Source organism: Bos taurus, chromosome 15 (genome assembly GCF_002263795.3).
Source record: "Bos taurus isolate L1 Dominette 01449 registration number 42190680 breed Hereford chromosome 15, ARS-UCD2.0, whole genome shotgun sequence".
NCBI classification, from domain to species: domain Eukaryota; kingdom Metazoa; phylum Chordata; class Mammalia; order Artiodactyla; family Bovidae; genus Bos; species Bos taurus.
Genome location: NC_037342.1, coordinates 38,477,621 through 38,503,201, shown reverse-complemented (window position 1 = coordinate 38,503,201; position 25,581 = coordinate 38,477,621). Strand labels below are relative to the sequence as shown.

The window sequence follows — 25,581 nt, the reverse complement described above, 5'->3', positions numbered from 1 at the left end:
AATTGCCAGCCAGTGCTTCATTATAAGATCTTCAAGATCATCTATCATAGTCTTTTTTTTTTAATTTGTTTAAATGTGGACCACTGTTTTAAAAAGTCTTTATTGAATTTGTTACAATATCGCTTCTGTTTTATGTTTTTGTTTTTTGGCCTTGAGACATGTGGGATCTTAACTCCCCAACCAGGGATGGAATCCACAACCCCCTACATTGAAACGCAAAATCTTAACCACAAGACCATCAGGAAAGTCCCTGTAATATTCTTGAATTGGTTTTTTTAAATTATCATAAAAATAAAACATGTTTACATTCCCATAGAGAACTAAGAGACCCCAAAAACATCTTCACAGATCTGTAGGGCTGCTCAGACCTCACTCTGAGAAAGAAGAATGTCGAGAAGCATCCAGTTACTATACTGCTGTGAATTAATACATAAACCTGTAACAGGTCCATGGCATGAAAATCTCAAAGTTCTATGACTGCTTCTAGGTGGCAGTAATAATTTCTAGATCTTCTCGTATTTCACATGTAGCATTTGGGAATAAATACTTTCATTTGTTAAACATTCACTCAGTATATCTGATCAAGCATCTACTGTGAGATGGGTGCTTTACTAGACACCTTCTGGAGGAAAGACACATAAGTAAGCACGTGAAGTGAGCAGATAATCACATGATTAAAGTCATGGAAAAGGATGATCTGAGAATCTGTGGCCATCAAAAAGGCGTTGCCAGAGGCAAGGGGGTAGAGAAATGGGGAGATGCTGGTTCAAAGACACAGAGTTGCAGCTGGATGTCTCAACATGTAGGGTGAATTAATCTTGAGATATAATGTACGACATGATAACTGTCATCAACAGTACTATTTTATATGCTGGAAATTTGCTTAGAGTAGATTTCAGCTGCTCTCATGACTGACAAAGAAAGACACCTATGTGAGGAGATGAATATGTTAATCAGCCTGACTGCAATGATCATTTACTATGTCTGTCATGTTTTACTATGGGCAAACATTATGTTGTACACCCTAAAGAGGTAAGTTTCTACTCAAAAAAGTAAGGAAGACTTTTTCCATGGAGGAGTTGCTCGAGGGGGCCAAGATAAGGACATGCCAGGCAAAGGGACTCACAAGTCTTGAAAAGAAGCTGGGCATGGCAGGTAACTAGGAGATTAGGCAGAAAGGTGGATTAGGCAGAAGTGGGAGATTCCACTGGAAGAAGCGGGGGTGGAGACATTCAAATATAACTAAGTAATCATGACTTCTCTTTTCCTTTTCATTCACCTTGCCCTTTACTTACATTTATCTCACTCAGTCCTCACAGGTTACTATTAACCCACTAGAGGACACACCCCACAAGAGTTGGGTCTGTGTTGCTGTGTCCACTGCCCTATGCCCCAGGCACAGCGTCAACCTCAAAAACAAGAAATTGACTCAAGAGGCAAAGCATTTACTTAGGATCAGAGAATTACAATTTGGGATATACAGATTCAGGTAGAAACCCAAATAGTGTCCTAATTATAAGAGAGAGAATCAGGGCTTTTGTTGGAAAAAAAGAAGAAAGTTACTTTTAAGGAGAGTTCATTGGTGCTGACAAGCAAAGCTAGATTCCTGGCTCAGGTCAAGTGGTCACTAGGTAAATGTGAACCCAGTCCTTTCAACATTCTTCCTAACTGCTTGGAATATTGGTGGTTTGGTCCAGTTCAGAGGTTGAGACACAGGATTCGCAGGGCAGCTCCCCTGAAATGGCTGTACTTGACTTCATTTAAACATTCTTGGTCCTAGCTCCCTGACCATGATCTCACGTGGGCTCAGCCTGCATCAGCTTGAAGCAGCATTTGGGTTCCTGGCCAGAGACTGAGGTCAGGCCACAGCAGTGAGAGCACCACATCCTCCCACTAGACCGCCAGGGGCCAGTGACAAGGCCCTGGCCCATCAGCTGTGTAGAAATTAATTATCACAAAACAGTGAAAAACAATGAAACAAGTAAAGTGTTTAATAGGAGGAAAATGAGTAGGTGTGGCTAGACATACTGGCAGGCTCAGAGAGCGCGTCACACCCTCATGGTAGTTTGAGTCACTTTTTTGGGGCCTTTCTTCCTAGTTTCCTTTGATCAATCATCTTGCTTTGCCTGGTCCTGAGTCCTGTTGGGTTTATCTCAAAGTCCTCACATGTGTGCCTCCACATCTCTTAGCCAACATGGATTCTAGCAAAGAGGCCTGTGGGCAGCTTGACGTCACTTACTGTGATGTGATGCCCCCCTCTCTTTTGACCTCCAAGGAGCCTTTCTGCACATGTGTGGTCAGGAAGCTCTCCTTAACTTCACAAATGGGAAATATGTGGTCTTTTATCTGGCCAGGGCCCAGCCTCTTCCATCTTCTTGCTTTTATGGAGTTCCTGCTATTATGGTGTTTCTTCTACAGGGAAGACAGTTCAGCCTGGGGCCCATCTATCTCCTGCCTCAACCAGGGATCAGACTCGCACCCTCAGCAGTGAAAGTACAGAGTCCTAACCACTGGACTGCCACAGAAGTTCCTGGGATGGCTGTATTTTAAACGGCTGCCTTTCCATCATCATCTTCACCCACTAGTGGGCACGCCTCTCAAGAGCAGGATTGTGTCACCTATCCACTGGCCCCATGCCCCTTGCCCAGCGCAGTTTCTGACTATAGAAGGAACCCAATAAATACATGTTTTACACACTGAGATATCTGCTCAGAAAGGATGAGCAACTTCCCCAAACTAACACAGCACATAAATGGCAGAGCCAAGGTATGGACTTGGGTCTGCCTTGTTCCACCACACCAGCCTTTAGCCCCTGCTCCAGGATGTTACAGTAATAACTAGAAGGGGAGTTTCACTGTCAGGGAAACTTCTGTTACCAGGGGAAGTCTGGCAGAGCCCAGCTGTGTGTGTGTGACCCTAATTTCCTGGTAGGGACACGCCTTCCATGTCCACTAGACACACAATTTCTTTTCCGTCCCCAGTGTCTCCCCAGACCTCTGTGAGTATTTGGGGGGCTCAGGAATGAAAAGAGTTAAGCTTTACAGCTGATCAAGCTGTTCCTTTGCATTTAAATAGCACCGTTTAAGAGATCGACACTTCTGGAAACTGATTTGATGCTAACGTGCTGAGCACCTTAAGGCAGCTGGCTTCTCCCTCCTCCAGGTCATTTAGAGCTTCATTACTTAATAATTTGAAAGCTTTTTATGGAAATCAGTAGATGGAGGGAGATGATGAAGCAAAATGTTATTATATGTAAGGACCCAGCAAAACCAGCTGACAGTCTCTGAGGGGAGAGAGAAGAGGGAGATGTTGGTGTGCAAATGAATTCTTGTTTCTTTTTGAAACAGCTTTTATTTTAAAAATAAGAAGGTTTAACAACCCATTCCAGTATTCTTGCCTGGGAAATCCCATGGACAGAGGAGCCTGGTGGGATACAGTCCATGGGTCTCAAAAGAGTCAGACACAACTTGGCAACTACACAACACTACCAAAGGATAACAAAATCCAACAGCCTTTAAAACAGTCAAGTAAGGAACCCATCAGATGTCTCATCAATTCCGTCCCTCTGCGGGCACTTCTGTCCCCTCTTCCCGCCTTCTCGGCTGCTGCCCTGGCTCCCAGTCCACCACCTCTAGATGTCCTTCCCACCACATTTGCCCTCCGTGCTTGTCTCACAAATGCTCCCTCCAAAGCCTTCATGGGTATTTCTCCAGATGAGAAAGCCACAGTGAGCAGCCTTGGAGTAGCTTTTCCTCCTGACTTTTTTTAATGGCAATATACTTGGATGGTTCAAAATTCAAAAGCAGAGCACGGTTAATCTGTGAAAAGTAGTTTTTGCTCCCTGGTTGCCCAGTTCCTCTCCCCTGAGGTACCTTGTCTTTGTGAAGCTCTTATGTTCCTTCCAGAGATAATTTAGGTGAATAGAAATAAAAGTATGCACGCACATGTGCACACACACACACACACACACACGCGCACACACACACACAAGCATATGCATAAGCATATGCACATATATTTTCTTTATCTTTATATATTTACATTTCTTTGTAACTAGATTATTATACAAATAGATAAAGAGCCCAAAATACTATATAGCGGTGTAAAAAAAAAAAAAGATACCAAAAGTATATACATGTTTATTTTTATATTTGTATGTGGTCTTTGGGCTCTTCATTAAAAGAGTTATACTGGTGGTGAGATTATCTCTAAAATATGCTATATTAAAAAGCAAGGCACAGAATGACTTGTATAGCAATCTATTTGTATAATAGTCTGGCTCCCATGATACAAGGAAATGGCAAGGATAAAGAAAATGTGTGTGTGAGCTATGATTTCAACTATGTGACAAAGACACAAATACAGAAACGAATATACTCATTGATGATAGCAGCTAAATTAGGATGGAGGGATTACATGTTTTTGTTTTTTTTTTTTGCTTCTCTCTCTCTCTAAATTTCTATGATATTGTTGTGTTAATTTTTTTATTTTGAAGACCTTCAGTTCAGTTCAGTGGCTCAGTCATATCCGACTCTTTGCAACCCCTTGAATTGCAGCATGCCAGGCCTCCCTGTCCATCACCAGCTCCCGGAGTTTATTCAAACTCAAGTCCATCGAGTCAGTGATGCCATCCAGCCATCTCATGCTCTGTCGTCCCCTTCTCCTCCTGCCGCCAACCACCCCCACCCCAGCATCAGGGTCTTTTCCAATGAATCAACTCTTCGCATGAGGTGGCCAAAGTACTGGAGTTTCAGCTTCAGCATCAGTCCTTCCAATGAACACCCAGGACTGATCTCCTTTAGAATGGACTGCTTGAATCTCCTTGCAGTCCAAGGGACTCTCAAGAGTCTTCTCCAACACCACAGTTCAAAAGCATCAATTCTTCGGTGTTCAGCTTTCTTCACAGTCCAACTCTCACATCCATACATGACCACTGGAAAAACCATAGCCTTGACTAGACGGACCTTTGTTGGCAAAGTAACGTCTCTGCTTTTGAATATGCTATCTAGGTTGGTCATAACTTTCCTTCCAAGGAGTAAGCGTCTTTTAATTTCATGGCTGCAGTCACCATCTGCAGTGATTTTGGAGCCCAGAAAAATAAAGTCTGACACTGTTTCCACTGTTTCCCCATCTATTTCCCATGAAGTGATGGGACCAGATGCCATGATCTTCGTTTTCTGAATGTTGAGCTTTAAGCCAACTTTTTCACTCTCCTCCTTCACCTTCATCAAGAGGCTTTTTAGTTCCTCTTCACTTTCTGCCATAAGGGTGGTGTCATCTGCATATCTGAGGTTATTGAGATTTCTCCCGGCAATCTTGATTCCAGCTTGTGCTTCTTCCAGCCTAGCATTTCTTATGATGTACTCTGCATATATGTTAAATAAGCAGGTGACAATATACAGCCTCGATGTCCTCCTTTTCCTATTTGGAACCAGTCTGTTGTTCCATGTCCAGTTCTAACTGTTGCTTCCTGACCTGCATATAGGTTTCTCAAGAGGCAGGTCAGGTGGTCTGGTATTCCCATCTCTTTCAGAATTTTCCACAGTTTATTGTGATGCACACAGTCAAAGGCTTTGGCATAGTCAATAAAGTAGAAATAGATGTTTTTCTGGAATTCTCTTGCTTTTTCCATGATCCAGCAGATGTTGGCAATTTGATCTCTGATTCCTCTGCCTTTTCTAAAACCAGCTTGAACATCTGGAAGTTCACGGTTCACATATTGCTGAAGCCTGGCTTGGAGAATTTTGAGCATTACTTTACTAGCATGTGAGATGAGTGCAATTGTGCGGTAGTTTGAGCATTCTTCGGCATTGCCTTTCTTTGGGATTGGAATGAACACTGACCTTTTCCAGTCGTGTGGCCACTGCTGAGTTTTCCAGATTTGCTGGCATATTGAGTGCAGCACTTTCACAGCATCATCTTTCAGGATTTGAAATAGCTCAAGTGGAATTCCATCACCTCCACTAGCTTTGTTCATAGTGATGCTTTCTAAGGCCCACTTGGCTTCACATTCCAGGATGTCTGGCTCTAGGTCAGTGATCACATCACTGTGATTTTCTGGGTCATGAAGATCTTTTTTGTACACTTCTTCTGTGTATTCTTGCCATCTCTTCTTAATATCTTCTGCTTCTATTAGGTCCATACCATTTCTGTCCTTTATCGAGCCCATCTTTGCATGAAATGTTCCCTTGGTATCTCTAATTTTCTTGAAGAGATCTCTAGTCTTTCCCATTCTGTTGTCTTCCTCTATTTCTTTGCATTGATCATTGAGGAAGGCTTTCTTATCTCTTCTTGCTATTCTTTGGAACTCTGCACTCAGATGCTTATATCTTTCCTTTTCTGCTTTGCTTTTGGCTTCTCTTCTTTCCACAGCTATTTGTAAGGCCTCCTCAGACAGCCATTTAGCTTTTTTGCATTTCTTTTCCATGGGGGTGGTCTTGATCCCTGTCTCCTGTACAATGTCACGAACCTCAGTCCATAGTTCATCAGGCATTCTATCTATCAGATCTAGACCCTTAAATCTATTTCTCACTTCCACTGTATAATCATAACGGATTTGATTTAGGTCATACCTGAATGGTCTAGTGGTTTTCCCTACTTTCTCCAATTTCAGTCTGAATTTGGCAATAAGGAGTTCATGACCTGAGCCACAGTCAGCTCCTGGTCTTGTTTTTGCTGACTGTATAGAGCTTCTCCATCTTTGGCTGCAAAGAAGATAATCAACCTGATTTCAGTATTGACCATCTGGTGATATCCATGTGTAGAGTCTTCTCTTGTGGTGTTGGAAGAGGGTGTTTGCTATGACCAGTGCGTTCTCTTGGCAAAACTCTATTAGCCTTTGCCCTGCTTCATTCCGTACTCCAAGGCCAAATTTGCCTGTTATTCCAGGTGTTTCTTGACTTCCTACTTTTGCATTCCAGTCCTCTATAATGAAAAGGACCTTACTTTATGGAAAAGAATCTGCCTGCAATGCAGGAGACCCAGCTTCAATCCCTGGGTTGAGAAGATCCCCTGGAGAAGGAAATGACAAGCCACTCCAGTATTCTTGCTTGGAGAATTCCATGGACAGAGCAGCCTGTTGTGCTACAGTCCATGGGTTACGAAGTATCATATACAACTGAGCAACTAAAACTTTCATCCTTACACTTTGTAATGTAAGGCATATTTTCATCTTGTTAGAGTTCTTTCCTGGTTCTTTACATAGGCACTAGCACCTATATCTCTACTGAAAATTGCCACATCCCTCTCCATCCAAGTCTGGCCTCCCTCTCATTCCTCCACCCGCACCGCACACTTTTTCCCTCCAGGGAGCCACTCAAGTCTCATACAATCTGTCACTGTTCCTTTGTTTGGGACCGCCTCCTGCCCTAGGCGGAAAGCTCCATGAGGGCAGGGGTTGAGTTGGTGTCTCGTTTGTTCAGGGCTCTGTCTCTGGCACCCAGAGCTGAGCCTGGCCCAGAGTAGGGACTCAGTAGTTATTTGCTGGACGAGTGAATCCTCATGTTGGCCCCCAGCACTGCCTGTAATTGAGCATCAGTAATTGTTGTCCACTGTCTTCCTCCTCCATCTTTCTGAGACGGCTGGAAGGCCCCCGCCCCCTCCACCTTGGGTCCAGATCTCAGCTCTCCCAATCTTTTTTTTTTTTTAATGTTTTTCGTACTTTTATTTTTTTTTAATTAATTAATTAGTTTTAATTGGAGGCTAACTACTGTACAATGTTGTAGTGGTTTTTGCCATACGTTGACATAAATCAGCCATGGGTGTGCATGTGTTCCCCATCCTGAACCCCCCTCCTACCTCCCTCCCCATCCCATCCCTCGGGGTTGTCCCACTGCACCAGCTTTGAATGCCCTGTCTCATGCATCGAACTTGGACTGGCGATCTATTTCACATATGGTAATATACATGTTTCAATGCTATTCTCTCAAATCATCCCACCCTCGTCTTCTCCCACAGAGTCCAAAAGTCTGTTCTTTATATCTGTTTCTCTTTTTCTGTCTCGCATATAGGGTCATCGTTATTTTTAAGGATCTCAAGCCTACAAGTGCCCCTCTCTCTCTCCTGTAACAACACTTTCTCTTGTTTTATGGGATGATATCCTCCTCCATGCAAACTTGCTCTAATGTCACTCATCTTCTAAGAAATAGTCACATGTCCTTCCTGCTACTACTATTTTACTTGATTTCTCCCTTCCAGCCAACTGTCTTTCTGAAAAGGGCTGTCTGGGCTTGCTGGCTCCACTGGCTTTCCTAAAGTGAAGTGAAAGTCACTCAGTCATGTCCAACTCTTTGAGACTCCCTGGACTATACAGTCCATGAAATTCTTCAGGCCAGAATACTGGAGTGGGTAGCCTTTCCCTTCTCCAGGGGATCTTTCCAACCCAGGGATCAAACTCAGGTCTCCTGCATTGCAGGAGGATTCTTTACCAGCTAAGCCACAAGGGAAGCCCAAGAATACTGGAGTGGATAGCCTATCTCTTCTCCAAGGGATCTTCTTGACCCAGGGATCGAACCATGGTCTCCTGCATTGCAGGTGGATTCTTTACCAATTGAGTTATCAAGGAAGCCCTTTCTTCAGTTGAATTTCCAGAAGTGACCAGAGGGGCAGTGGTGGCAGCAGTGAGCGGGTACCAGGGCTGGCTGCAGTGTGGGACTGTACCTGGGGGCAGTGAGTGGGGGCAGTGGAGGCAGCACAAGGGCTCGGAAGAGGCCCTGGGGGCAAGTTCTAGTATCCTCCTGTCTCTCTGGCTGTTCCCTCTCTGGCTCTTCCCACCCTCTTGTCTATCTACACTCACTGCCCAGGTTCTCTGCCTCTTGACTTTGACAAGCACCTATACACTCAGTTCAGTTCAGTTCAGTCATGTCTGAATCTTTGCAACCCCATGGACTGCAGCACACCAGGCTTCCCTGTCCATCACCAATTCCCAGAGCTTACTCAAACTCATGTCCATTGAGTCGGTGATGCCATCCAACCATCTCATTCTCTGTCATCCCCTTCTCCTCCTGCTTTCAATCTTTCCCAGCATCAGGGTCTTTTCTAGTGAGTCAGTTCTTCGAATGAGGTGGCCAAAGTATTGGAGTTTCAGCTTCAGCATCAGTCCTTCCAGTGAATATTCAGGACTGACTTCCTTTAGGATTGACTGGTTGGATCTCCTTGCAGTCCAAGACACTCTCAAGAGTCTTCTCCAACACCACAGTTCAAAAGCATCAATTCTTCAGCATTCAGCTTTCTTTGTCATCCAACTCTCACATCCATTCATGACCACTGGAAAAACCACAGCTTTGACTAGACGGACCTTTGTTGGCAAAGTAACGTCTTGTTTTTTTAGTACGTTGTCTAGGTTGGTCATAGCTTTTCTTCTGAGGAGCAAGCGTCTTTTAACTTCATGGCTGCAGTCACCAACTGCAGTGATTTTGGAGCCCAGAAAAATAAAGTCAGCCACTGTTTCGACTGTTTCCCCATCTATTTGCCATGAAGTGATGGGACCAGATGCCACGATCTTAGTTTTCTGAATGTTGAGTTTTAAGCCAACTTTTTCCTCCTCTTTCACTGTCTTTCACTGTCACTTTTTCCTCCTCTTTCCTCCTCTTTCACTGTCATTAAGAGGCTCTTCAGTTCTTCTTCACTTTCTGCCATAATGATGGTGTCCTCTGAATATCTGAGGTTATTGATATTTCTCCCGGCAATCTTGATTCCAGCGTGTGCTACATCCAGCCTGGCATTTCACGTGATGTACTCTGCATACAAGTTAAATCAGAAGAGTGACAGTATACAGCCTTGATGTACTTCTTTCCCAATTTGGAACCAGTCTGTTGTTCCATGTCCAGTTCTAACATGTCCAGTTGCTTCTTGACCTGCATACAAATTTCTCAGGTGGCAGGTCAGGTGGTCAGGTATTCCCATCTCTTTAAGAATTTTCCACAGTTTATTGTGATCCACACAGTCAAAGGCTTTGGCATAGTCAATAAAGCAAAAGTAGATGTTTTTCTGAAACTCTCTCGCTTTTTCAGTGATCCAATGGATGTTGGCAATTTGATCTCTGGTTCCTCTGCCTTTTCTAAAACCAGCTTGAACGTCTGGAAGTTCACGGTTCACATATTGCTGAAGCCTGGCTTGGAGAATTTTGAACATTACTTTGCTAGCGTGTGAGATGAGTGCAATTGTGCAGTAGTTTGAGCATTCTTTGGCATTGCCTTTCTTTGGGATTAGAATGAAAACTGACCTTTTCCAGTCCTGTGGCCACTGCTGAGTTTCTCAAATTTGCTGACATATTGAATGTAGCACTTTCACAGCATCATCTTTTAGGATTTGAAATAGCTCAAGTGGAATTCCATCACCTCCACTAGCTTTGTTCATAGTGATGCTTCCTAAGGCCCACTTGGCTTCACATTCCAAGATATCTGGCTCGAGGTGAGTGATCACACCATCGTGGTTATCTGGGTCATGAAGGTTTTTTTTTTTTTGTAAAGTTCTTCTGTGTATTCTTGCCACCTCTTCTTAATATCTTCTGCTTCTGTTAGGTCCATACCATTTCTGTCCTTTATTGTGCCCATCTTTGCATGAAATGTTCCCTTGGTATCTCTAATTTTCTTGAAGAGATCTCTAGTCTTTCCTACTCTGTTGTTTTCCTGTATTTCTTTGCACTGATTACTTAGGAAGGCTGTCTTATCTCTCCTTGCTATTCAGAACTCTGCATTTAGGTGGGTATATTTTTCCTTTTCTTCTTTGCCTTTAGCTTCTCTTCTTTTCTCAGCTATTTATAAGGCCTCATCAGAGGCCTTTTGCAATTCTTTTTCTTGGGTATGGTCTTGATCCCTGCCTACTGTACAATGTCACAAACCTCCATCCATAGATCTTCAGGCACTCTATCAGATCTAATCCCTTGAATATATTTGTCACTTCTACTGTATAATCATAAAGGATTTGATTTAGGTCATACCTGAATGGCCTGGTGTTTTCCAACTTTCTTTAATTTAAGTCTGAGTTTGGAAATAAGTAGTTCATGATCTGAGCCACAGTTAGCTCCCAGTCTTATTTTTGCTGACTGTATAGAGCTTCCCCATCTTTGGCTGCAAAGAATATAATCCATCTGATTTCAGTATTGACATCTGGCGATGTCCATGTGTTGTCTTCTCTTGGTGTTGTTGGAAGAGGGTGTTTGCTATGACCAGTGGGTTCTCTTGACAAAACCTTGTTAGACTTTGCCCTGCTTTGTTTTGTACTCCAAGGCCCAATTTGCCTGTTACTCCAGGTATCTCTTGACTTCCTACTTTTGCATTCCAGTCTCTGGAGGAGGTGTGGGTCTGCAGTGGCCTGCTGCAGGGTCGGGGGCATTGATTGGGGAAGTGCGTGCACCCGACCTTTTGTAGGAGGTCGCCATTAACTTCATTACCTCCACCATAGTTTGGCTTCAGGTCAAACAACAGAGAGGGAATACAGCCCCACCCAACAACAGAAAATTGGATTAAAGAGTTACTGAGTATGGCCCTGCCCATCAGAACAAGACCCAGTTTCCCACTCAGTCTCTCCCATCAAGAAGCTTCCATAAGCCTCTTATCCTTATCCATCAGAGGGCAGAGAGAATGAAAACCACAGTCACAGAAAACTAATCAAACTGATCACATGGACCACAGCCTAATCTAACTCAATGAAACTATGAGTCATGCCGTGTAGGGCCACCCAGGATGGACGGGTCATGGTGGAGAGTTCTGACAAAATGTGGTCCACTGGAGAAGGGAATGGCAAACCTCTTCAGTATTCTTGCCTTGAGAACCCCATGAACAGTATGAAAAGGCAAAAAGAAAGGACACTGAAAGATGAACTCCCCAGGTCGGTAGGTGCCCAATACGCTACTGGAGAAGAGTGGACAAATAACTCCAGAAAGAATGAAGAGACAGAGTCAAAGCAAAAACAATACCCAGTTGTAGATGTGACCAGTGATGGAAGTAAAGTCTGATGCTGTAAAGTACAATATTGCATACAAACCTGGAATGTTAGGTCCCTGAATCAAGGCAAATTGGAAGTGGTCAAACAGGAGACGGCAGGAGTGAACATCGACATTTTAGGAATCAACAAACTAAAATGGACTGGAATGAGTGGATTTAACTCAGATGACCGTGGGCAAGAATCCCTTAGAAGAAATGGAGTAGCCCTCATAGTCAGCGAAAGAGTCTGAAATGCAGTCCTTGGATGCAATCTCAGAAACAACAGAATGATCTCTGTTCATTTCCAAGGCAAACCATTCAGTATCACAGTAATCCAAGTCTATGCCCCAACCAGTAATGCTGAAGAAGCTGAAGTTGAACAGTTCTATGATGACCTACAAGACCTTCCAGAACTAACACCTATACACTAATGACTCAAATTCACCTCCTGCCTGGACTACTCCATTGAACCCCAGCCTCATGTATCCAACTGCCTACATGACACCTCCATTCAGAGTCATCCTTGACCCCTCTGTTTTACACCCCACGTCCAATCCACCAGCAGATCCTGTTGCTTCTTCCTTTAAAATAATGTCTTGCATCTGACATCTTCCCACCCCTGCCATTGCTCTCTCATGACCCCGTGTCACCTGACCGGCCTCCCTGGGTCCTGCCTGCCCTCCTACAGTTTACTCCCCCACCATAGTCAGCAGAATCCTCACTGTCTACTCAGAAGCCCTGCAGCAGCATCCAAGTTCATAGCACTTGCAAGGGTGCCCCTAAGAACCCCTGAGAGGGCAGTGAAGACCAGAGACTTCCTCTAGCTTGTCATTAATTAATTGTTTAATTAACTAATCCATTATTCATTCTTAATCATCCCCTGTATCACTCCCCAGACCAGCCAGTGCTGGGGACACAGAGGGGAACACAGTTCAGCCCCTGCCCTCATAATGGCTCCCAGGACTAGATGGGAACTGTCTTCAGAGGAAGGTGGGGAGGGAGAGACAGGGAAGAGGAGCAAGCGATGTCAAATGCTACACCTTTGGCTTCCCTGGTGGCTCAGAGGGTAAAGCATCTGCCTGCAATCCGGGAGAGCCAGGTTTGATCCCTGGGTCAGGAAGATCCCCTAGAGAAGGAAATGGCAACCCACTCCAGTATTCTTGCCTATAGAATCCCATGTTTGGAGGAACCTGGTAGGATACAGTCCACGGGGTCTCAAAGAGTCAGACACGACTGAGTGACTTCACTTTCATTTCACTTAAGAGACACACACACACACACACACACACACACCCCGCCAACAAGATGCTCCCAGGGGCAGGGTTAGGGTCAAGGCCCTTTATAGGTTGCCTTATAGGTGCTAGCTTGGCTCTTCCTCCCTTCCTGGCTCCAGCCCGACTTCCTTGGAGTCCCCACCTGTTGGAAGCAGACAGCCCAGCTCAGCCTGCTCTCCCCTGGCTGATGTCAGAATCTTTCCTGGCCTGGCCCCTTTTTTACTTCTCTGCTCCAACCCCAGGACTAATGTTTTTCTAAGTGCTGGAGATAGGGCAGAAGGTGGGGAAGAGGGGCTGGGATGGGAAGTACAGACAGGCCCCATCTACCCCTTCAGCTCCCTGCTGAATCAGAGGAGAGGCAGACTTTCATAATCCTAACGGATACATGAAAGTCCAAAAGGGAGGTTAAGCCCAGGATTGGCACTTTGGTCACCAAAGAACAAGCTGAATTGATGCCTGTGGTAACAGAGGCACACAGAAGCCTGGCCTCTCCCTCAGGTCATGGGGTGATGCCCGTCCTCAGAGTGCCAGAGACAGGTGTGGGTGCAAGGGCAGTGGGCGGGCCCAGGCAGCTCTCTCTGATGGGCCCTTCCTCTCCTGCATCAGAAACACCAAGCTGCTTTCACAAAACCATCTTGCGGGAAAACTATTATCTACGGGCATTATGCAATTTTCCTATCAGAATTACAGGCTGTGTTTGAAAAGAAATAAAAAGAAATTGAATTTGAAATGCTTCTGTGAAACCACATCACCTTCTTACAGGTCTGTTCATGGGCTTCAGATACCTTCTCTGGCTTTTAAATAGCTGATCAGACAGTAGCTTATGATGGCAGCAGCTTCCAGGGTGCAAGGTGGGGTCTCGGCACTTATAAACAGTCAGCCTAGGTCACTGGGGCGTGCATCTGAGGCAGACTCAGAGCCTTGCAGCTGACTGTGGGTCCTAAGGAGGCCCTATCCCTTCCTCTTCCTTTTTTTAGTGCCAGGTCTCTGGTTGGCACTCGCCACAGCTCACCCAGTGCCCACTAGCTCAGTGCCCATGTCTGTTGGTGTCACTTTACTCAGCTCTGGCTCCACACTGTGCCATAGAGTCCTGGGACTCAGAAAGACACCAGACGCTTCCTCATCACAGCCTCTCATTCAAACAGCAAAGACGGGGGCCTCTCTAGTGGTTCAGAGGTTAAGACATCTCTCCCAATGCAGGGGATGTGGGTTTGATCCCTGGTTGGGGAACTAAGATCGCATTTGTCTTGTGCCCAAAAAACAAAACAAAACAAAACAAAACAGAAACAATATTGTAACAAACTCAGTGAAGACTTTAAAAGTGGTCCACATCAAAAAAAAAAAAAAAACTTAAAAAAAAAAAGCAAAGATTGAGCATACTCTAAACACTGATAGTACAGCAGTGAGTGAGCAGAATAGACAAAGCCTTTGCCCATAGAAAATGCCTATTCTAGTAAAAGTAGAAAAGATAAAAAGTAAGAAAGCAAAATGCATAGGATACTGTGTGCGTTAAGTCGCTTCGTCATGTCAAACTCTTCGCAACCCTATGGACTGTAGTCTGCCAGGCTCCTCTGTCCATGGGGATTCTCCAGGCAAGAATACTGGAGTGGGTTGCCATGCCCTCCTCTAGGGTATCTTAGTATACCAGATGGTGACAAATGTTATGGAGAAAAGACAATCAGATAAAGTGAGAGCAGGGTGCCAGGTTGAGGAAGGGGCAGGGAATTGCTATTTTGAATCGTGTGGTCAGCAGAGGCCTCACTGAGAAGGTGACATTTGAGCAAAGACCTAGAGGAGGCAGAGGAACGAGTGCTCTAGTATCTAAGAGGACATCTCCCCAGGCTCAGGGATCTGTAAGTGCTAAGTGTGTCTAGCATATCTGAGGAGATATCCAGGTGGCTGGAGCAAAGTGAGCAAAAGGGCGAGTAATAAAAGAGGAAGCTGGTGAGGTAACAGGGAGGCAGAGCAGATCATGAGGGGCCATGGCAGCCATGGCCAAGGTCCCCATTTCCTGTGCAACGTGATACCATTAGAGGATTTTGACAAGAAAAACGGCATGATGTGGCTACTGCGTGAAGAAGAGCCTGGAAGAAGGTGAGGGAAGAGGCAGAGAGACCAGCCAGGAAGCAGTTGCAACACATTTAATCCTAGTTAATGATGATACCTCGTGGCTTGGACCAAGATGGTGCCAGGGATGCAGGGAGGTACCATCCAGCCCCTGCTGCAACGATGGTGAGACACAGTTGTTGGCTCAAAAATGCATTTTAGAAGTGCAGTTGACAGATGTGCCGAAGAATCGGATGTGGAGTGAGAGAAGCATCAAGGTTGATAAACTAGAAGGATGGCTTAGCCATTTAATGTGATGTTTACAATGAGAGAAGCCAGATTTGGAGAGGAGGGCATCTTCCCTGGTGGCTCAGACAGTAAAGAATCTGCCTGCAATGCAGGAGACCTGGGTTTGCTGCCTGGGTGGAGAAGATCTCCTGGAGAAGGGAATGGCTACCCACTCCAGTATTGTTGCCTAGAGAAGCCCATGGACAGAGGAGCCTAGTGGACTATTGTCCACAGGGTCACAAAAGAATTGGACACAACTGAGTGACTAAGCACACACACAGGTTTGAGGAGGGGAAGATCAGGAACTTGGTTTCAGACACACTGAATTTGAGATACCAATTCAACATCCAGATGAAAGTGTTAGGCAGCTGGTATACAAGATGGAGTTCAGAGGCGGGGACGAGGTGAAGATGGCAGTTTAGGCGTCTTCAGTATATACGTAACTCATATTTTAAGGCATGGGACAAGAGAGATCGCTAAGGCAGTGTGGCTAGAAAAGAGAAGAGCACGGAGAGCTTGAGGCCAGGGACACTTCAGTGTTTGCAGAAAGATGAAGAGGGTCAGCACAGGAGGCTGAGAAGGAACGAGGTGAGGAGAAAATGAAAAGGCAGCAGGAGCTAGGCCAGAAGGTGTTTCAAGGCAGAAGGAGTGAGCAGCTGTGTCAGACGGTCACGGAAGCTACAAGCTGGGCACTGACCTTTGGCAGGGAGAGAGGCGAGTCTCACTCACTTCCTGTGAGAAAGGGGGACCACTTGCCTGCCTTCCTCAGAAGACTATGGTACAGCCCACAGGAGACCATGGGCAAACTGTAGAGCTCACTGAATGTGAGCTGTCTGTTTTTATTTATGACCCACTAAACCCAGAACCTGTTGAAATGATGGGAGGACGTGTTAGGCACAATTGATTTTAAAGATGCTTCTGGCTCCATTATCGCCTCATAAAAAGGCTCATTTCCTGCTGCTCTTCACGAGGACACTCATGCAAGGATGAAAAAGTCCCCCTCAGAGGTGGAAGCCATCAGGACTGATATTTTTTATGGGTGGTTAGTGGAAACTCTGGGAAAGGGTAGAAGCAAATAATGGAACCAAACACGGCTCACTGGGTCTTTACGCAAGATGACAGGCGCTGCCCTTCCAGAGGGAATCGAGTGACCCTGTGCCTCACAGCAAGGGCTCCGTGGAGAAAACTATCAACCAGGGGCAGCCATGATCTCACTGAAAAACAAGCAAAATGGTGGGGGCGGGGGGGGGGGGGAGGCGGTGGTGAGAGGGAGCTGGAGAGGAGGAATCGTGAGGGAAAGTGGAAAGAGCTTGAGCTTTGGAGTCAGGCGCGTCTGTATAGGAACCATGATTACCAGATGGTCTTTACAAGTCACGTGACCTCCCTGGCCCTCAGTTTCCTCATCTGCAGCAGGAAATGGTAGCAATTCCCAAAGGTTTTCCTAAGAAGCGAGCTGATACATGGGGAAACGCATTTAGGGTCATCGGCTTCCCTTCCCTTTAGTAGCAGTGGTGTCTCTCCAACTCAAGGACCCTGTCTGCCCCCTTCTTTGGCAGAAGCAGTTCTCAGGACAGCATTAACATGAACAGCATCGTGAAACTGTTTGAGAATCCTTCCTCCTCCTCCTCCACCCCCACCCATGAGGCTGCAATTTTCAGAACTCAGGGTACAGTAGGACATGCCCTGAAGGACAGCAGAAGCCCGGTGGGGGTGAGGAGAGCAGGAAATGTTGGGGGCAAGAGGCAGGAGTGGGGCCTTTTCCAAGAGAGCCTCACCCTCCTGCCCCCTCCACCTGCATTCACAGGCTGACAAACGTGGTCTCCAGAGTCAGGCTGAGGTTTGAACTCTGGACCTGCACTGACTAACCTGTACCTAATTTGGCCAAAGAAATGTGTTTCTGAGGATTAAAAAGTATATACCTTCCTTGAGGATGCATCCTAAGAATTTAATGAGATACTGCATGCTAAGTTGCTTCAGTCATGTCTGACTCTTTGCAACCCCATAGACAGACAGTAGCCCGCCGGGCTCTTCTGTCCATGGGGTTCACCAGGTATGAATACTGGACTGGGTTGCCATTTCCTTCTCCAGGGAACAAGATATTAGATATCAGGTAATTCTCAAGGTGCCTAGCACCTAGAAACCAGATTCCTATGGTCATTGTTTGTTTCTACTTGTTTCGTTCCTTCTGCTCTGTGACGTGGATTGCATCCCATTTCTCTTTTTGCTGATCTAGGGCAGGACCTGCGATGGTGAGGAAGTTTAGCCTCGGTGCTGCCCAGAGCATTCAGATCAGATCAGTCACTCAGTCGTGTCTGACTCTTTGCGACCCCATGAATCGCAGCACGCCAGGCCTCCCTGTCCATCACCAACTCCCGGAGTTCACTGAGACTCACATCCATCGAGTCAGTGATGCTATCCAGCCATCTCATCCTCTGTCGTCCCCTTCTCCTCTTGCCCCCCATCCCTCCCAGCATCAGAGGGCCTTAGAATGAGGAAGCAGGTTGTAGTTCAGAACTGCGAGATAAAGACAAAAGATAGGAGCTGGGAAGGTATAGGAACAAAGAGGAGGGAAAGGGTGAGGCAGGGTGGAGGGGACAGCCTCACGTGTTACTGTGAGCGTGGATGAGATGACCGACCTTTCCTGCTTCTGGAGCTGGTTCTGGAGGGCATGGAGGGTCAGTGTGGGGTAAGGCTTGTTCAGAGAAACCGCCCTGGCCCCCCAGAGCCACGTTCTGCCTCTCTGCTCTACTCAGACTTGACATCTCTTGATATCCATGTGATTTCTGCCTCTGACCTGTCACAGACCTGTTTCCACAAACCCCCCTTTCTCCAAACCTGACCTCAGCCCCTGGCCTGATTTAGGCTGTGTGATTCCCATTTGGTTCATGCAGATGGAAGTGTGAGTACAGCTGTAAGACCATAACAATATGTTTACAAAAGCAAAATGAGAGAACGCATCCCTGTGAAGGTGGACATGAGTACCCTGTCCTTTCTTGGAGGACTTTTATTTTAATTGGCATAGTTCTGGGAAAGTGCTAACATCATGCAGATGAGGTGTGAACTGTGAGTGCCCTGAAATACTTTGTTTGAAAACACTCCTGTGGGAGATGGATAAGGGCTATAAGGATTCTTGAAAGATCCTTTCTGGGCCTTAGAGACTTGTTAAAGGAGTTTTTCATTTAAGTCTGAAGTTTGGGTTGCTTGCTCTGAATTTAGGTCCTTCAGTCTTCAGAATGTAAAATACCTGGTCCCCCAGTGCCCCATCCAAGGCTCTCCCAGCTACACGAACCTTTAAATAAGGGGACATTCTCCTGAGGCTTCACGGCTTTGCAGCTGTCCCTGGGTACTCCATTCTCTGTACTCAGGCGGTACAAATCAGTTCTAATACCAGCGTGGCCTAAATGTGAATAAGAATAGGGACTCTTCTTGTGGTCCAGTGGCTAAGACTCTCACTACCAATGCAGGGGACCCACGTTTGATCCCTGATCGGGGAACTAGATCCTCCATGTTGCAACTAAGACCCAGTGCAGCCAAATAAATAAAAATCAACATTTTTTATCTAAATAAAAAAAGAATAAGAATAGTAACGAGTATTGATGCTAATACAGGCACAGGATTAGCACATTACTTGAATTATGTCATTTTGTCCCCCTAACAACACTATGCGGTAGACACACTTTTTAACTCAACATTTCAGAGATGAGAAAGCTAAAGGAAGTCAGAGTCTCACTAAAAGACACAGAGCTAGTCACGGTGCAGTCAGGGTTTGAATTCAGGTATAATAACTAGGGCTTATGTCTGCAACCACGCTACTTTCCTGCCTGCTGGATTAGTAAAGATGAAAAAGATTGATAGCATCCAGTGTGCCCAAAGTTGCAAAAACACTGGCACACACACGTACTTGAAGAAGTATCAGTTGGTACAGACATTTGGAGGACAGTTTGGTAGGTGCCACCAAAATTGTCAATTTGCTTCATTGTTCGATCATTCTTGGAAATTTATGACATAGGAACTTATAAAGAAGTACATTCACAAGTGTTCAGTAGAGCATCATGTATAGAAACAAATATCCACCAATAATACCAGCTACATAAGAGAACATCCATGCTATAGAATTCTACACATACATTAAAACAAACAAAAATGGTGTGGCTTTGCTTTTCCACCAATTTACTAAGTATCCACAGCACTTGGATTTGGCTGCGAACAGGCCAGACTCTCTCCAATCCTGAAAAGCTTTGGTTCTACTTTAAGAAAACTATGTCAGGACTTCCCTGGTGGCCCAGCGGCTAAGACTCTGTACTCCTGATGCAGGGAGCCCAGGTTCGAGCCCTGGTTAGGGAAATAGATCTCATATGCCACAACTAAGATCAGGTGCAGCAAAATAAATACATGAATGAAACATTTTTCTTGAAAAAGAAAGAAAAATGTTTAGTTTCTCAAATACATTTTTCCAAATGGTTCCTGTGCTCTTATTTCATTGGATACCACAAACATGCAGATGGTATGTAACCATAAGATGAAACAGCGGACAGGAAGAAGCTGTTCTAAGGCCTGCACCCATGGACAACCATCCTTGGAGCCTCCATGGCTCTAAAAGGTACAGATAGAATGCCAGTACCATAAATAAACACTAATGGAGAGCCTCGACAATTTCTGAGTTATATACTACAAAGGCAAAATCAATGTCATTAGTTGCAATTTGACAACCAAGGTTTCGTTGTAATACGAGGTATGTCTGCAGGGCCAGCCAGCTAACCTAGTGGCCCCTTAACTCCACCCACATTGACTTTTTTTTATTACTATTTTTATTTATTTGGTTGCACTGGGTCTTCCTTACTGCATGTGGGCTTTCTCTCGTTGTGGGAGCGAGGGCTACTCATCGTGGCAGTGCTCAGGCTTCTCACTGTGGCGGCTTCTTGCTGCAGAGCACAGGCTACAGGAGTGAGAGCTTCGGCTGTGGTAGCCTGTGGGCCCTGGAACACACAGGTTTAGCAGTTGTAGAGCGTGGGCTTAGTTGCTCCGCAGCGTGTGGGATCTTCCCAGATCAGGGATCAAACCCAAGTCCCCTGCACGGGCAGGCAGATTCTTATCCACTGCACCACCAGGAAAGTCCCTACTTTTTTTAGTAAAGTATTTCTTCAAGGGCAAAAGGACTGTCATCAGACAGTATCTCATAACTTGGATCTCATGCTTGGATTTCCTTTTTCTTAGTCTTGACCTGGCTTACCCTAATTTGAGAATCTCAAACACTCTCAAAATCAACAAAAGGAAAGCTCTGATGCCATAGGTACCGACAAGGAAAGTTTTTCATGATATGATAGTAAGGGGAAAATGTAAAAATCATGGTGCAGAATGAGATTTCAATATGATGCAGTTTTCGTGGGAAGGTCATATCTAATGTTCATGCACACACACACGCGTGTTGTACCTAAGTATAGTAAAAGATCTGGGATGATATGTACCACACTGTAACATGCTGGAGAGGGAGGTGGCAGAAGGCAGGATAGATGCTAGAGTGGAGAGCTCAGCATTTACACTGTGCTTCTGTGATGCTAAATTTTCCCACAAAAAGCATGTATTATTCTGAAATTAAAAATCAAAGGAAAAAACTAGATGATGCAGGCCATGTAGGCGAAACTTGGGAATTAAGAAATCCCTGTGGTTTCGGCAGCAGGCAGAGGACATGGTCAGGATGGCCATGGTTGCTGGGTTGGTGCGGAGACTCCTTGAGCAGGTCTCTGGTCTGCTGAGGAGGGGTTCCCCCAGACCACACTGGCCACAGTGCAGGCGACAGTTCATGAGGCTATAAATCAAGGTATGGAGGAGGAGACGGAAAGAGCTGGGAGCTATTTCTACTTGGGGAAGAAGTTGCCCTGTACGATGGGGTTAGTCGAGGCCTGTGAGAAGAATATGGAGATAAGAGGATCATAGATACTCCAGTTATCTGAGTCGGGTTTTGCTGGAATTGCTGTAGGTGCAGTTCTGGCTGGGTTAAGGCCCATTTGTGAATTTATGCTCTTCAGTTTCTCTATGCAAGCCATTTACCAGGTTATAAACTCAGCTACCAAGACCTGTTACGCATCAGGAGGCCTTCAGCCAGTGCCCTTAGTCTTCAGGGCGCCCAGTGGCGCCCCCACAGGCGTAGCTGCCCAACACTCCCAGTGCTTTGCTGCCTGGTATGAGCACCTCCCAGGCTTGAAGGTGATCAGTCCCTGGAATTCAGAGGATGCAAAAGGACTTATTAAATCTGCCATTCAGGGTAAGTCCAGTGGTGGTGCTGGAGGGGAACTGATGTATAAAGTTCCTTTTGAACTTCCCCAGGAGCACAGTCAAAAGATTATCTGATCCCTATAGGAAAAGCCAAACTGGAAAGGCAGGGTACACGTGCAACCATAGCTTCTCATGCAAGACCTGTCAGCCACTGCTTAGAAGCTCAGCAGTGCTATCTAAAGAGGGACTTGAATATGAGCTGATACATCTGCAGACCATCAGACCGATGGACATTGAAACAAGAGAAACCAATGTCATGCAGACCAGTCACCTTGTTATTGTGGAAGGAGGCTGGTCACAGTTGGCAGTAGGAGCTGCAATCTGTGCCAGGGTGATGGAGGGTCCTGTGTTCAATTTCCTGGATGCTCCTACAGCTCGTGTCACCGCCACTGAGGTCCCTAGAAGACAGATTCTAGAAGATTCTAGAAGACAACTCTGTACCTCAGGTTAAAGACTTCATATCTGCAATAAAGAAAACACTAAATATCTAGTCTGGACTTGAATTTCAGGTCATTGGGATTTACTTAAAATACTTGCTGACACTTCAGCTGGACTATCCTGTAAGACCTTCTGATTTGTAAAATTATCTCTAAAAGCAACAGTGGATGTTTTTGTACTGGGAAGAAGTTTAAATGTGTTTGTGGAAAAGCTCTCCACTCTCCTGCCTAAGTTCCATGCTCTTTTAGTCTGCTACAAGCAGCCAAGTTCTCTGAATAAGATTCATATACAATTTTACCCTCTCACTAGAAGGACAAGGTTTAAATGCGGCAGAGTCCTGATGAAAGATATATCCTAAAAAGGATAACTTAAATGTAAAAATAAAAGCATACAACCTACATTTACTGTTAGACTGTTGTGATGAGGAATAAAGGAATTCGTACTTTTAAAAGAAAAAGGAAGTCAGCATGGAAGTTATGGGGAACTGTTGTGGGGTTTAGGCAGGCAATGAATGTGGTCAGTTTTGCACCAATGTGGAGGGTGGTCTGGGGAAAAGTAAGAAGATGCTGGAGCCAGGGCAACCAGTGAGGAGACCATGGAAGGACTTAAGAGAGGCTAAGACTGTGAACACAGTGGATCTTGGAGCCTGGCAGCTGTGAGGGGGTGAGAGGTGGAGAGATGCAGGCAGCTTGGGGATGTGCTCAGTGGGGCTGCTGGAGAAACAGCCGTATTCTGGGGGCAGCTAAAGAATTCAGTGTGGGACACGTATGAGCTGAGCATACCTTGTATGATCGAGGAAACCTCGATCACAGGGTCCAGCTTGGGCTTTCAGGAGACAGGTCACCTCTCACACGTGACTTCACGTCGGGCAGTTTCCCTTGGTCACTCAGCATATGTGTCTTAGGAGTGAGTGAGGGATACAGTGTCAACAAATAAAACAATCTCCCAGGAGAAGTGTCACACGCTCTGTTGGAACTTGGAAATGCTCTCCCTGCAGACCTGTGAGTGTGGGGATGTTTATATATCCACAGAGTGTTTCTTCTGACCAAAAGCGGGACCCGCCCCCAACCAGGGAAGCTTGAGCTTGGAGTAGGCTTTGAGCTTCTGGGGAGAGGGGGTACCCTGGGGGCCTCACCCACCCAGTGGGTGCCCAAGCCAAGCTGAGTTACTGTCCCCTCTAAGGCATCTCCCACCCTCCCATCCTTCCCTGGCTATAGACTAGGTGCTCCAAACCAGAGGTTCTTTATAATCTTTGGGCCTGAGCCTGGAGGCACCTCTGACCTCCTCATTGTATATAGTTTCCTTGGGGCTGTGGGATTTTCTGGGCAACGTACCCACCAACTAAGGAGAAGTTCACCAATTCATCCCAAATATGTGCTAGGTACCTACTGCCAGGAACAACTCCAAGGACTGAGGCAGAGCCGTGGGCCAGAGCAGCTAGTCTCCGCCCTCCTGAAATTCAGAGACCGTTCAGTCGGCATCAAAGCTCTTCCTGTCCCTGCTGGTAACATCCTGGGCTTTTCTGTGGAGCATGGACGGTGCTGTCTGAGCGCTGCTGGGCCCAGGCTGGGGGAAGGCAGGCTCTGGGATCAGCTGAATCTGCTCTGGGGAAACCCCTACCAGAGCTGAATTTGGGCACCTGTGGATACTTACTCTTTGAAAAGCATATGGAAACCCTCAGCCCCAATGTGTTATTGAAATAAAAACCCAAACCAACCTTGAAGCAAAGCTAAGCAAGATTAACAACATTCTGATTTTTCTCCCTCATGTTGGTGATGAAGGCTCTCCTTCCCAATGTTAATTATCAGATTCTTCTTCAAAAAATTCTCTTAGGTTCTCAAGCTTTAAGAGTGCCCTACACACTGCCCAAAGCAAAATAGAGCAGGATAACATGAGTGGCCCAGGAGCGTGGGGCTCAGGCTTCTCTTCGCCCTCCTTGTCCAAGGGAGTCTGTTCCAGTGTGTATAGTCTCGACGGCAAGGGAGGCCGTGGGGGTGACGCTCCTCGAGGTTAGGTGTGGCTGGAGCAGACCCGTCAGCGCCTGGACGTGGAGAGCATGAGCTGCCCTCCAGCCTGGCCATCCCCGCCAGAGGGCAGGTCAGAGCCTGGCTCCCAAGGGGAAGGGTCTGAGATGGAAACCTCAGGTGTGGCTCAGTGGGACCGTTGGTGTTCAGCACACACCAGGCACCCTGGACATAGCCCCACCTCACAGGACCGCCAAGACTCCAGGGTGCCCCCACCCTGGAGCAGGCTGTCTCCACACCTGGGTAGGTAGAGCCTCTGCAGCAGGTAAGGGTGTGGGGTGGACAACGTCACCATGTTAAAGCCATCTTTTTCCCTGAGCCCAGCTCTCCTCACTAAATACCTGTGGTCCTTTTTTACAGAGCGACGAGGTCCTCACCGTCATCAAAGCCAAAGCTCAGTGGCCAGCCTGGCAGCCTCTCAATGTGTAAGTAGCAACACCCTGTCCAGCCCCGGTCCTGGCCTTGTACTTGGAGCTGCCCACCTACTGGCCACCACATGCCAGTCATGTCATACAAGTCGGTACTGCCTCTTAGGTGAGGTGCACCGCCCACTGCCCATGGGTAGAGTATCAAGTATTTCCACTCCTTGGGGAATGCGGGCTTGGTATCTGTGTCCCCCATGGCTTGAACACCACAGAGTACCCAGACATTGGAGGTGTTAACACAGTTAACTACAAGACATCAGGGGGAGAATTCTGCACTGAGATATAAAATTGAGGGTCACCAAGGCGTGGGAAACGATCAACACCAAGCACATGGATGACAGAGAGAGCCGGAGAATGAGAGTCCGGGGCTTGGAACGGAGTCCCAAGGGAGCTCTAACATTGACTGCTGAGGAGGACTTGCCTGCAAAGGAAGCAAAAACAGAGTAGCAAGGAGATTAGGGAAGGAAGCTCAGTATCAGGGAAACCAAGGAAAGAAAGCATTCAAGGAGACAGCGGGGAATTCCCTGATGGTCCAGTGGTTAGGACTCTACATTTTCACTGCCAAGGGCGAGGGTTCATCCTCTGGTTGGGGAACTAAGATCCTGCAAGCCTTGCAGTGTGGCCAAGCAAAAAAAAAAAAAAGAGAGAGAGAGTGACCAGCTGTGTCCAGGGTAACTAAGAGATTAAGGAAGGTTGGAGCTGCACAATGCCTATTGGATTTATCAACATCATCAGTGACCTTACTGGGAATCCTTTCTGCTGAGTAATGGGGAGAGGGGACACAGCCTGGAACAGGGTGAAATGTGACCAGAAGGTGAGGTTATGGAATCAGTGAGTGCAGACAGCTCTTCTGCGAAGTTTGCTGTGAAAGAAGAGAGACTGGGCAGGA

General features: G+C 46.2%; 1 protein-coding gene, 1 non-coding gene and 1 pseudogene across 2 annotated transcripts in view; all 3 read left to right on the top strand.

Moving 5' to 3' along the window:
* The window catches only part of SPON1 (spondin 1), a 315,018-nt gene that overhangs the window by 269,800 nt on the left and 19,637 nt on the right, over positions 1-25,581 (top strand). The window contains 1 exon segment of the mRNA NM_174743.2: positions 24,628-24,692. Coding sequence (NP_777168.1) covers positions 24,628-24,692 — 65 coding nt within the window.
* TRNAR-CCU (transfer RNA arginine (anticodon CCU)) lies at positions 19,804-19,876 on the top strand. The gene has a single exon. It is a non-coding gene; the product is annotated as a tRNA-Arg (tRNA).
* On the top strand, positions 21,219-22,296 carry LOC132342327 (pyruvate dehydrogenase E1 component subunit beta, mitochondrial-like; annotated as a pseudogene).